Raw genomic sequence first — 13,049 nt, 5'->3', positions numbered from 1 at the left:
AGAGAATTTATTCTATTTAACCTTTATTTAACCAGGAAGTCTCTTGAGATACAGTATCAAGACAGCAGCATCAACAATAACCAGAGGTGGAAAGTAACTAAGTTCATTTACTCAACTACTGTACTTAAGTACAGTTTACAAGTACTGACACTTTACTTGAGTATTTCCATTCTGTGAGACTTTCTACTTTTCCTCCACTACATTTCAGAGGGAAATCTTGTTCATTTTCCTCCACTACATTTATCTGCCGGCTGGAGTTACTTTGCAGAATAAGGTTTTACATGAAAAACATACGATAAGCTCATAAAACATGTTGCATTGTTAGAGTTTAAACTCCCCAACAGTATATGGAGCAGTTAGACCGACAACATTAAAATACTTCTTACAGGTTAATGCTTCAATAATTTAACTCTCTGAAAGAATGAGGACTTTTACTTTTGATACTTCAGTTCATTTTACTGCTAATACTTTTATACTTTTACTTAAGTAAACTTTTATATGCAGGACTGAAGTATATTTCCATTATGGTATTGCTACTTTTACTTAAGTAAAGGATTTGAGAACTTTTTCCACCACTGAAAATAACAATCACAGCCCAGCATGTAAAACAGAGCAGGTAAAATACTACAATACAAGATAAACAGGGAATGGGAGAGTCTCGTCTATTAGAACTAGAAGCAGTGACACATTTTCCATGAAGTGACTTGAATAAGGTTGTTAAAGTCCTGAAGAGAAACTGTGTGTCTGGTTTAATTAGGCCTTGTACATCGTTCCATGCCCAGAAGTGAATCTGTAGACTTTAAACTTTACACTACTTGCCTTCATCTCTCTCTCTCTCTCTCTCTCTCTCTCTCTCTCTCTCTCTCACTCTCTCTTTTTGTCTCCTGCTTTGTCTCTATAATTCTCTCATTTACACACACGCACACACACACACACACACACACACACACACACACACACACGTGCGCAGACACACGCACAGAAAAAGCAAGTGTGATAAGTAGCTTTGAGTTGTGCTGATAGAGAGCTGTTTCTGTCTCTGGTTTCCTGTCTCCATCTATCTAACACACACACACACGCGCGCACACACACACACACACACACACACACACACAGACACACACACACAGACTCAGACACATACCCAGCAGGTGTGATAGGAAGCGTTCGGTTGGTAGTGCAGATAGATAGCTGTCTTTCAGTCTGTCTCTATATCTTTCATTTACACTCAGATATACACACACACACACACACACACACACACACACACACACACACACACACAGGGCAGTGTGGTGATAGGAAGCTTTGGCTAGTGCTGATAGATAGCTAGATTAGGTAAATCCCTCAGGCGACACATTGGATCAGTGAGGCGCTTCTCACCACCGTTATCTCTGGTGGGGATTTCAACACACACACACACACACACACACACACACACACCCAAGATACACACAGATACACACAATCGCAAATGTACACTTTCAGACGCACACGCATAATCTGGACACAGTCGTTCATTAGTGCAGGTAAAATGCACCTGAATCGTTTCTATTTGCATAAAAGCATCAGAATGGTTCCACGTGTGCAGCTCGATGCCCTGAACATTTTTCAGAATTTGGAGCTAAAACAGAACCGCTCAGCTGTGGCGGCCATTTTTCTTTCCACCACCGCCAGCACAAATGGGTTTTCCTCCCTATCTGCTGAGCTGACCATGACAGGACTGATAAAACATGTCTGTTCCTGCATGTGATGGTCAAGGAATACGACAGCAGCGAGGAAATCAGAAACCAGAAACATCAGAAACTTTTTTTCAGTTTTATCATGTAAAGAAATGCGATGAAATGGTAAATTTGAGAAAATCGAGAACACTGCCATTTCATCATCTGTGACAATTACTCACTCTCTCTCTCTCTCTGTGTCTCTCTCTCTCACATACACACACACACACATTCATAAACAGGCGTGCAAACAGAAAGCGCAGGTACACTCCTTCTCTCTCTCTCTCACACACACACACACACACATTCATAAACAGGCGTGCAAACAGAAAGCGCAGGTACACTCCATGCGGCCAAAACCACGGGTGAATTTTGAAGCCAATAAGGAAGTGGCTGAAAGCTGCAGTTCCTCTAACGTCCACTAGAGTCCGGCTCCAAAAAGACTCTAAATCCCACCCAACTCCATTCATGTCTATGGGACCACAGCTCAACTTCTCACTCAAAATATAAAGTCAATACATTTTTTCGACGTCTCAGCAGCTAATTTCACTTCTTCTAATATGTGTCCGTATGGCGATTTTCAAAATAATCGCGTCATTAACGGGATATAACGGTTATAAAACGGGGTTGTTTTCCGAGTGATTGACAGGTCGTCTGTCCAGTGATCGACAGGTCACCGATCACGGACCAATAGCAGGCGGCGCTGCGGCTCTGTGGGAAACCCCCCGGCTTCACTCAGGCTGCTCCGGCTCCAAAAAATGTCAACATGGCGGCGCTCGTGAACCCCAAACTTTTGGCCCTTCAGAAACCTGTGGGTGACATCACACTCACTACTCCATCTGTTTTTACAGTCTATGGTTCACTCACACTTGTACATACACACACTCAGATGTTTAAATTCATACAGGCATTCAGTGCATTTATACAGGCACTCATGCACACACATACACACACACACACACACACGTTTGTGCACACACTCGTATAGATGCACATAGATTTGTACACACACAGACAAACAATCTAGAGAAGAAAGATGCAGATTTGGAAAGTGAATGACACTAAACTCCCGTTCCTACTGCTGCAGGGCCACAGAGCAACATGATTAAACCAGTGGCCCCCAGCAGGAGACTGCAGGTTGTACTGGGAATGTGTGTGACTGTGTGAATGTGGAGCTGGAACAGAGTGTTGGCAGCTCAGCTAATGGATAAATAAAGATTTAAAGAAGAAAGCGAAGGAAGAAAGAGTAAAAAAAGAGACAAAGAAGAGGGAGAACATAGAAAGAGAGCGATAGAGGAATTAATGTTGAGAAAAGAAAAGGTGGATTTGACAGATGAAGTGTGGCTGGAGAGAGAGAGAGAGAGAGGGAGAGAGAGAGAGAGAGAGGGAGAGTTAGAGGGATGGAAAACTCAATGAAGGGATTTGGCGGAGGTGATAAGAAGGCGAGAGGAGAGAGAACCAGAGAAAGGAGACTGAGACTGAAATGAGAGATTTGATGTGTGAGTAAGAAATACTGTGTGTGTGTGTGTGTCAGAGAGAGAGAGAGAGAGAGAGAGAGAGAGAGAGGGGAAAAGTGAGAGAGAGAGGGGGCAGAGTAATATATAGGCTGGAAGACAGAGACAAAGAAAGGAGAGAGAGAAAGAAAGAAGCAAAGGCAAACTAACAAAAACCCAAAATAAACTCATAAAAAAGGTGAAAGAAGATAACAGCTGAATGATCCCTGAGGGGAAACCAGGTCGCTGCAGGCTGACATGGCAGCAGGAAGCAGCAGAGAAACAGAGAATATAAATAAGAATAGAGCAAATTATGTGCAATTGATCATTTCAAGTTGGCAATTTACAGGATTTGTTTTTTTTCTGAATTACTTACAAAATATGTGTGGGGAAAAACTCATTTTTTGCAATTAAACAATAAAAACTGGAACACCCTATAAAATAGAAATGACAATGACAAAAGATACAGACTGTAAATTATCAGCTATTTTTGTCGAGAAGCAGCTTGAAAAAAATGTTTTGCATAGAAGGAATTTCTATCTTTGATGCTTGCTTTGAGTATTTTATGAAACTACAGTAGTTATAGAAGCAAAATATTATAATATCTCAAAAGTGACCAATCAGTGAGTGAACAGTTGGGTGTTCGGAGTCGTGCTCGCGGACACTTCAGCAGCACACAGCCGCTAACGGAGGCTGAACCTGCGACCTTTCCGTTACCGGACGCTCTCTGCAGCCGCCAGGCCGGCCTGCCGCTCACAGAGAGAGGAAGGCAGGATCTGATCTGAGGACTACAGAGGGACCGATCCGGATCAGACGAAGCTGTTTTTTTTTGCAGACGCCTCAAACTAATTAAGCAAAGCGCCGTCGTTGCCAAATTGTGCTGCGGGCAGAATCTGAGAGAAACTGACGAGGGATTTGATCATGATGATGTTTTCATTTGGCGAAGGATCAGGGAGCTTGTTGTCAGCAGTAGAGGCAGTGATGTGGGGGTGAACTCTGACCTCCAGCTGGAGATAGGACTTAGTGATTTGGCAAAGACAGACTCAAAGTTGAAATAATTATTATTGTAACAAAAAGAGGGGTGTTTTTCAGTAAGGGAAATTATGTAAAATTGATGAAAAACAGGTTTATATTGGCTCTATTCTTGTCACCCCACACCAAGATGAACATAATTAAATTATATTTTCTGAAAAGCATTAACTCAGACTTTATTCTCTTAAAATATGCTATCCTCATGCACCCTCCACTACATCCATCATTATAGATGGATAGATAGCATGTTATAGTGTTTTCTCACACTTACAAAGAGACAGGCAGACAGACAGATAGATAGATAGAAAAATAGACACAGAGACAGATAGATAGACAGATAGGTCATTAGATAGATAGATAGATAGATAGATAGATAGATAGATAGAAAAATAGACAGAGACAGACAGATAGGTCAATAGATAGATAGATAGATAGATAGATAGATAGACAGATAGATAGATAGATAGATAGATAGATAGATAGATAGATAGATAGATAGATAGATAGACAGACAGATAGATAGATAGATAGATAGATAGATAGATAGACAGATAGAGTGGTATATACCTGGTATACTGTGTCTTCTGGAGGCCAGGGTGTGATCTGGTCCAGAGAGATCCTTCGTCTTTCCATACGGCCCGTCATCTAGAGGACAGAGAGACGGAGGAATGAAACTCAGCTGAATTTTTTACATTTTCTTTAAAAACGTCATTTATCCAGCGAACATTAAAGCTGCAATATGCAACATTTTTGACATTAAAACAACTTGAAATAAACAGGATATATGATACATTAGCAGACTGTGTGTTCAGGCCTGTGGAGGCTTTACGATGCCGGTGACCTGATGACATCATCAAGATGACTGACAGGTGTTGGGGGCGGGGACTTGACCAGCTGAGGGGGAAGAGGGCGGGGCTAACAATACTACTTCCTGCCTCAAGAGCAAAAGTTGCATATTGCAGCTTTAACAGAACACATGCTTGTTTTCAGTGACAGACTGTTTCATAGCGACACATTTACAGACATTCACTCCTGGGAGCTGCCCAGTACAAACATTGCACTTATAAACAAGCCAACACACACACACACACACACACACACACACACACACAGACAAATGATTCATACTAGCTCTGCTGCGACATGCGCGTGTTTGCCAACAGTCTCTCATCTCTCAACCCATTTCTTCACAAAATGCTTCATCTCCTTCTCCACCCATGACTCACATCTCATATTATCTTCATATTCTACTCACTTTGAAAATGTCCCTGTCTTTTAACAACAAGCTCAGGTTCAGAACAGTCCGACGGTACTAGTGGTATTAGTGGTGACATATTGACTTTATTACTGTAATTATCAGTTTATTTGGATGGTATCTCAGCTCCCTAGTTGATCAGCTGTCTTCACATACATAGAAACACTGTTTATACAACAATGTGCTTAATCATAAAATGCTAAAGTATGTATTGCCTTATGATCATATAAAGATGTAGCTAAAATACTAGCGGCATCTTCCTGATATTGAGTTGCAGCCTCTTTTTGCACAATCCACATCTGAATTGACTGATTTTCTCTTCATCTCCATCTCCTCCTTTGTGATCAGTATAGATTCAAGAAGGGAAATCAATAAGCGATAATGGCTTTCACCTGGATTCACCTCATCACTGTACTTCAGTGTCCCTAATATTTTGTGTATATCACATGTATCCCAGCAGTCCATGCAAACTAAGAGACAAAGAACCCAAAAGTAAGTTTAAAATAAGTTTAGAAGTATTAGCAAAACTATAAGGTGTGACGATTCACTATAATACAGTTTGGACTTTGTTTTATTAATTAATTACATGCTGCTCAGTGCAGAACAGAGTTGATTCGAGTATAAAATTATTTTTGCCACACTGTGATGAAGTTTCATAGCGCCCAGTTTCGTGTCTCACTTGAACTGAATTTGGCTAATAAATGTGACCACACCTGGTAAAAAGACAAAATGGCTTTTATTTCATTATCTAGCACTTTTCCACCATCCATGTAAATAAGTAAGACTTTAACTATATGGCACTTTTCAAAACAAGTGTTACAAAGTGCTTAAAGAGCTGCTAACCCTAAAATCCATTATAATTCTAGGGTTATAGGAATATTTTTTACATTTCTTACTCTGCACTCCTCACTATTGGCTGCCTGTAATGTGTTTGATCTATGAATTGAAGCTCATTGTGCTGCTGCTCCCAGCGGACGAGAGCGACAGCTAAATGCCAGAAATATTACGGTGTAATGCAAAATGTCACACTGAGTAAGGGTTGAAAAAATTAAGACGCAGCACCCAAAGGGAAATATCACTTTAACAATAACACCGGTTTCCAAAACATGACAGTGAAGCGGAAGCTGCTGCTGAGAGTCTGAGGGGAGAAGAGCCGTCCTACTTTACAGCTGAGAGGAGGGGATGGAGAAGGAAAAGAGGTGGAATAAGTTTAATAAACAACATTTTTAAAGAGTTGTACACAGGAAGGGGAAGAACCGGCGAAATTTGGCTTGGTCTGGTAAGTTTGTTCACTCTACCAGACACTCTGGCAGAAACATGATGACATGCAACACCTGGAGGTTTTTATTTTAAAATTGTAATTGAAACATTTTTGGCTGTGGTTGGCAAATTTTGTAATTCATCACTTCATTTGGCTTTTGGATGTAAAACTCTACTTCATAGTGGCCTTATTTCAGTGTATTGACTAGGGTTAGATGCAGAGGTGTCCTCTTGACTTGAGATCTTATGTTTGTGTAAATGACTTAGATTGAAAGTGATGAGATTTGTTCCAGCAGACGACTGAATTTAAATTCTGTTTTCTGAATTTGTATGGAATGATTGAATTTATTGAAGTTGAAACTGATTATAGAAATCAAACTCATGATGCTCTTACCAAGTTTTTATCCTATTAAAGCCATATTGCATTGAAAAGTCCTAGATATTTAGTTTTCTTTAAGATATTAAATTGATACTGGACTCTTGATTTGTTCTGACTTGACTTGCTGTTCTACATTTAGACTTGGGACTTGACTTGAGACTTGTGCCTCACGACTTGAGACTGACTTGGGTCTCGAGCAAAGTTGACTTGGTCACACCTCTGGTAAGATGATACATCTGGCCGATATTGCCCATTTATTAAATATAGGCAAGGCAAACTTTATTAATAGAGCACATTTCATATACAAGGCAAATTCTATGTGCTTCACATAAAACACAAAAAATACCTAATTTGTCAGGTAAAATGACATCAACTCATAAAATGACATTAAAAAGAAAGAAAGAAAGAAAAAAAGATAAAACAGGTAAGTAACGATTAAACATATAAACAAAATAAATAAATAATAATGAAAACAATAAAAACTGTTACATCTACATACAGATGATTTAGCAAAAGGCCGCAGAGAAAAGGAATTTTTGCTGAATAATAGTTTTGTAAATTAATTCTTCATTTGAAGGCCTAATGTATCCCAGAGTTTTCCCCTCCCATTGAATAGATGAGGTGCGTCACTCTGCCTTCAAGTTAATCCTAAAATCATTTCATCAGTCTGGTTTCACTGGAGAGTTTTAGTGTCCCATGATGCTCTAAATGTTGTTTCCGAGGCTTTTCCACCCTGACAAGAATAACATTCTGGGGGAAATTCAATCAATCCATGCCACTTTTTTTTTTTGGCATGAAAATATCAGTCGAATCCTTGTATTAAAATATGGCAATGTATTATAAATACACAATAATGCTATGTAAATACTTGAATAATCTCCCTCATACATAATCTACTTACGAGGGTGCAAAATCACAGTGTAAGTACAGTTACATTTGAACACTTTATACATACACGCTTGTAAGAAGATTACATGTAAGGGAGATTTTCCAGGTACACAGTGAGAGTGTGTATTTACCGTTCCATAGCTTAATACACAGGCAGATACACTGGAAAGCCTTTTGCAAAGTGTTAACCAAAGTTAGTTTCCTCCCTGGTTGTGCTGTAAAACTGAGGCCATTATTGTTGTGTGTCTGAGGGGGGAACAGATGTCTTATAGCCTCTGGTAGGGAACTTCAGAGACGCGTAAAGACTTTAATATTTAATAAATTGCGCCTTAAGTTCTGCCTGGAACTACATTTATACTCCACAAGTGTCTGAAACTGAAACTTTAAAAACTGCTGAATAGACTGCAGAGGCCAGACTGCTGTGAGAAGTGAGGCATTTTCAATTTCCAGTGTTGAATTGGCTTTTCCGGATATACCAAGGGTTTCACCTGCATCAGGACTGTAGTCCAAAAAAACACATCAGTCAAGCCCAAGTCAATCCCGAGACCAAATCCAATCGAGAGGGGGTCAAGACCGAGACCAGAGCAATTCAAGACCAAAATAGGCAGTAAACAGTGTACATGCCATTCCAAATGTAAAAATATTGCTTAACCTTCTACCCTAAGGTCCATCATTACAAACATGTGTCACGGCCACGCTTTGTTCAAACTCACAGAACTTTATTTTAAATTCTAGTTCAGATCCCAAGGTTTCCAAAGATACCAAACATGTCAGGTTGAATTACAGGGAAATGTGTACAATGATTCACAAACATCTAGACTTTTTTTCCATTTGTTGTAATGGTGCAGCCATAAAAAAATGGCATCTTGGGTTGGAATATGTCGCTCAATATAAGCGTGTGGAACGAGCAGATGCAGAATATGGATGTGACGCTGCCACACTGACACTTCTGACTTTGAAGCTACTTAAGAGGAAATTTAGGGGTAAACTCAGAGTGCAAGGGGTTAAAGAGTTTCTTAAGGATGGACAGAGATGTAGATCTACCTGCAGGAGCCTGGGTGCTGGAGCCTATCCCAGCATGCATTAGGGCAGGAGGCAGGGAAACACCTTGGACAGATCTCAGTGTTTGTCTGATGGGAAAACACACCGACAAACACACTCACGCTCACATTCACACCTAGGGGCGATTAATTAATTAATAATTACTAATCCACCTGAGGAACCAGGAGGAAACCCACGCAAACACGGAAACTCCACACAGAAAGGACCAGGGCCGAGATTCGAACCCGGGACTTTTTAAAGACAATTTTTTGGGCACTTTCACCTTTGTTTGATAATTCAAAGCGGAGAGAGACTGGAAAGATTGAGAGAGAGAGAGAAAGAGAGAGAGAGAGAGAGAGAGAGACTAGAGAGAGAGAGAGAGAGAGAGAGAGAGAGACAGAGAGAGAGAGAGAGAGAGAGAGAGAGAGAGAAAGAGAGAGTGACAGACTAGAGAGAGAGAGAGAGAGTATGTATAATGTGTGAAAGGACCAGGGCCGAGATTCGAACCCGGGACTTTTTAAAGTCTATTTTTTGGGCATTTTCACCTTTATTTGATAATTCAAAGTGGAGAGAGACTGGAAAGATTGAGAGAGAGAGAGAGAGAGAGGTGGGTGACATGCAACAAAGGTCCTGGGCCGGATTCGAACCTATAGGACGCTGCGTTTACATGGTACGCACCTTAGACCACTGAACGACCAGGACGCCGCAAACGCAGGGCTTTCTTGCTGTGAGGCGATAATGCTAACCGCTGAAAACATATCTTTGAATTTTTGTTCGATAAATGGGGAAAACAAAAAAGCATCCAATCACGGCCGAGATCGAGACAAGTCCGAGTCGAAACGGGCACGAGACCCGAGAAAAGTCCAAGACATGAGAAAAGGGGTTTAGAGGTTGAGACCGGACTCAAAGTACCACAAGCCCCGCCTGATACCGATGATGTATGAAGTGTTTTAAGTATTTGGCTGACAGTGAAGCGGAGGCTCTGCGCTCTCTGGCAGCGAGCTTCAGAGAGGTGCGATCAATTTTAATAATTCATGATTTGTGGTTCCAGTTCTCCTTTAAAATGCCTTCATACTCCCCACCAAAGGATTTTAGATGTCTCACTTTCACCGTCGCGTAAAAAAATTAAAGGCCCAATAGTTTTTGAAGTTGTGCTTTAAATGGGTTTTTTTTCTAACTGTAACTTACTGTTGGCAATGTCCCTCATGTGTAGAAACTCTCTTATGACCCTGACACCAAGCCAAAACACTGATAATACATTAGAAAATGTCAAACCTGGCTGGGTGTCGATGGGGATGGGTTCCTAAAAAGGCGCCTTTTTAGATGCACCGAGGTTTTTTTGATGTGGTATCAATGAAATATTAAGTATTTGAAGTGTTTTGCCAGCTGTAACTCCTCCAATCAGTTTGACAACCGCTGTGACAGTGAAATGGAGGCCGTTGTTTCTATGCATCTCAGGGGAAACGATCTGCTCCACTTCCCGCCTCTGATAGGGAACTTTAGCATAATAAGTTTAATATTTCATATGTTGTGTTTTCAATTCTCCTTTAAGCTATTAATACTTTACTCGACAAGTGTCTTAGAGGTCTCCGTTTCAGTTTTTAGGGACTCGTCATAATGTACTGTCTGTTTTTGAAGATCAAGGAACTACAATCACTGCAAAACAAAAACCCCTACATTTTTCTCCATTACATTAATTATCCATTAAATCCATCCATTAAAAATAACATAGCTTTAAAAAAAAGTTTTTAAGGGACTTATTCATGGGTTGATTAGTAATTAATGGACTTTTAACAGGGTTATTAATGAGTTATTAATGGGAAGTTCCTGTCTCCCTGAATTTTCCATTATATTAGAAAGTCAGCAGTCAAAAATGAAGGCGGTGTTTAAGGGGGTTTCAATGGGGTCTCCTCCATTAATAACTCCCTTAACCAATTTTAAGGGGACTTTGCATGAAAATTAATGAAAATGTAAAGTTGTTTTAAGGGATTAGTGGTTCGTAGATTAGATTAGGGAACACATATTAACTATTAACTATGGGTTTTCTCTCAATAGTTTAATAATTTCTCTCAATAATATGTGATACTAACACTTTATAAGCCCCATACTGAGCAAAGCATACTAAGAGCCTGACTCATGTGCAACAACTTCCTTACTGACTGCTATAAACACTAATTAGGAGGCTGTTGAGGGAAAACTCAGTTAATGGGGTTTGCTTGTAGAATAGTGCAGAATAAAGTGCTAATAAGTGGTTTGTAATGACTAAAAATGAACCAATACACTACTAATATGCATGTTAATAAGCAATTTATTAATAGTTAATATGTGTTCGCTAATCTAGAGTGTTACCTGAGATGCATGTTTAGGTTCTCATCCGCTATCAATGATATATGAAGTATTTGAAGTATTTTGCTAAGCCAGACTCCTCAGTTCAGTCTGACAGCTGCTGTGACAGTGAGACGGAGGCTGTTGTGAGTCTGAGGGGAGAAGATCCGTCCTACTTTACCACCTCCGGTACATCAGAGAGGTGGAATGAGTTTAATAATTCATAAATCGTGGTTTCAATTCTCCTATAAACTGTTTTCATGCCCTACTCCAGAAGTGCCATTAAGTTGCATTATGATCGGGAACAATTGCGCCAAAGCTTAAAACACAAATTGCACTACTGTAGTTAAGAGAAATATGTATTGTTGACGTTGTTCAGCTCCTGGAGGAGGACAGTAAACCAACTCACTCTCCTCCAACAGAGGAAAAGTACTTTCAAGCAGCTGGAAGGGATTTCAATACACAAGTGTCCAAAAATCTGCAAAATCCTTTTATCTCCTAAGTTGTGGTTTTAATTCTCCTTTAAATTACATTCACACTTTGCTCCAAAAGACTGCCTTCAAGTCTCAGTTTCATCTGATCTTAAAAAAAACCCTGTGAAGGGTTTTTTTTTCTAAGCTGGAGTTAGAAATTAGATTTTAACTAATTTACTGTTGACGTTGTGTAGAAAGTATTTCATGACACTGTCACCAAGCCATACCAGTGATAATGGATTGTAAAATGTCAAAAACCACCAGCTGTTTTCAGGAGAAGAGGAGAAGATCTGCTCCACTTACAGTCTGGTACTTCAGAGAGGTGGAATACGTTTAATAATTCATGAGCTATGGATTAATCTTTACTTTAAAAACCCTAAATCCTTAACTGTGTTCATTTGATAAAATAATGACTTCACTAATCTTGAAAAAACTTCAATATGACATTTCTCTAATGCCTATCCCTAACACGTCAACATATGAACCATTGTCCTATACGATAATAATTGCAATATATAAAGTATTTTCCTAGCCTCTAACAACTGCAATATATGAAGCAATTCCCTACTGGAACAACTTCAATAGAGGCTTTGCAGTTGCGTCACAAATCTTCCAGCAAACACAGCTGTTGCCATCATGGAGGTCCATTAGAGAACTGGCTGTGTGCAAATGAAGTCTCATTATACAGCAACTGGGCAGGAAAACAGAGAGCTAGCTGATGCAGCTTGTTGTGGTGTGGCTGTAGATGTCATGATCCCGGCCTAGTCCTTGTGTCTTCCTGGTGTTTTTCATCTGCCTCCCAGTCTGTCTCTGTGTGTGTGGTGTGGGCATGTCTGTTCTCTGGCTGCGGTCGAATAGTCTTTTTTGCTTAGGAAGGTTCCTAACTGAGTGAAATGACCCGGAAGTATCTAAGTGGCAGCCATGATAAGAGCTGTTTCGAATTCTCTAAATGCTAAGGAAAGGTGCTTCAATGCTTCCTTACTTAGCTCCTTTAGCATAGGATACACTGGACCATCCTTTACGAAAGGAAAGGAGATAATGCCGTCCCACAATTCCTTGCGGCAGCAACATTTAAAGCGACGCACCATTCGACCGTTCACGAAAACAAACGATCATGACCGACAAGGGACGCAGATCATCATGCAAGTTACCGTTGCTTATTAAGCATTTTCCATCTTATGC

General features: G+C 40.1%; 1 protein-coding gene across 1 annotated transcript in view; it reads right to left on the bottom strand.

The window, feature by feature from the left end:
• grip2b (glutamate receptor interacting protein 2b) overlaps positions 1–13,049 on the bottom strand; it is a 208,207-nt gene that overhangs the window by 55,284 nt on the left and 139,874 nt on the right. Inside the window, exon 2 of the mRNA XM_078283617.1 lies at positions 4,814–4,891. Coding sequence (XP_078139743.1) covers positions 4,814–4,891 — 78 coding nt within the window. The remainder of the gene's footprint in view (positions 1–4,813; positions 4,892–13,049) is intronic.

The sequence above is a fragment of the Centroberyx gerrardi genome, chromosome 5 (assembly GCF_048128805.1).
Source record: "Centroberyx gerrardi isolate f3 chromosome 5, fCenGer3.hap1.cur.20231027, whole genome shotgun sequence".
NCBI classification, from domain to species: domain Eukaryota; kingdom Metazoa; phylum Chordata; class Actinopteri; order Beryciformes; family Berycidae; genus Centroberyx; species Centroberyx gerrardi.
The sequence above is the reverse complement of the archived record's forward strand: the minus strand, read 5'-3'. Positions and strand labels throughout refer to the sequence as shown.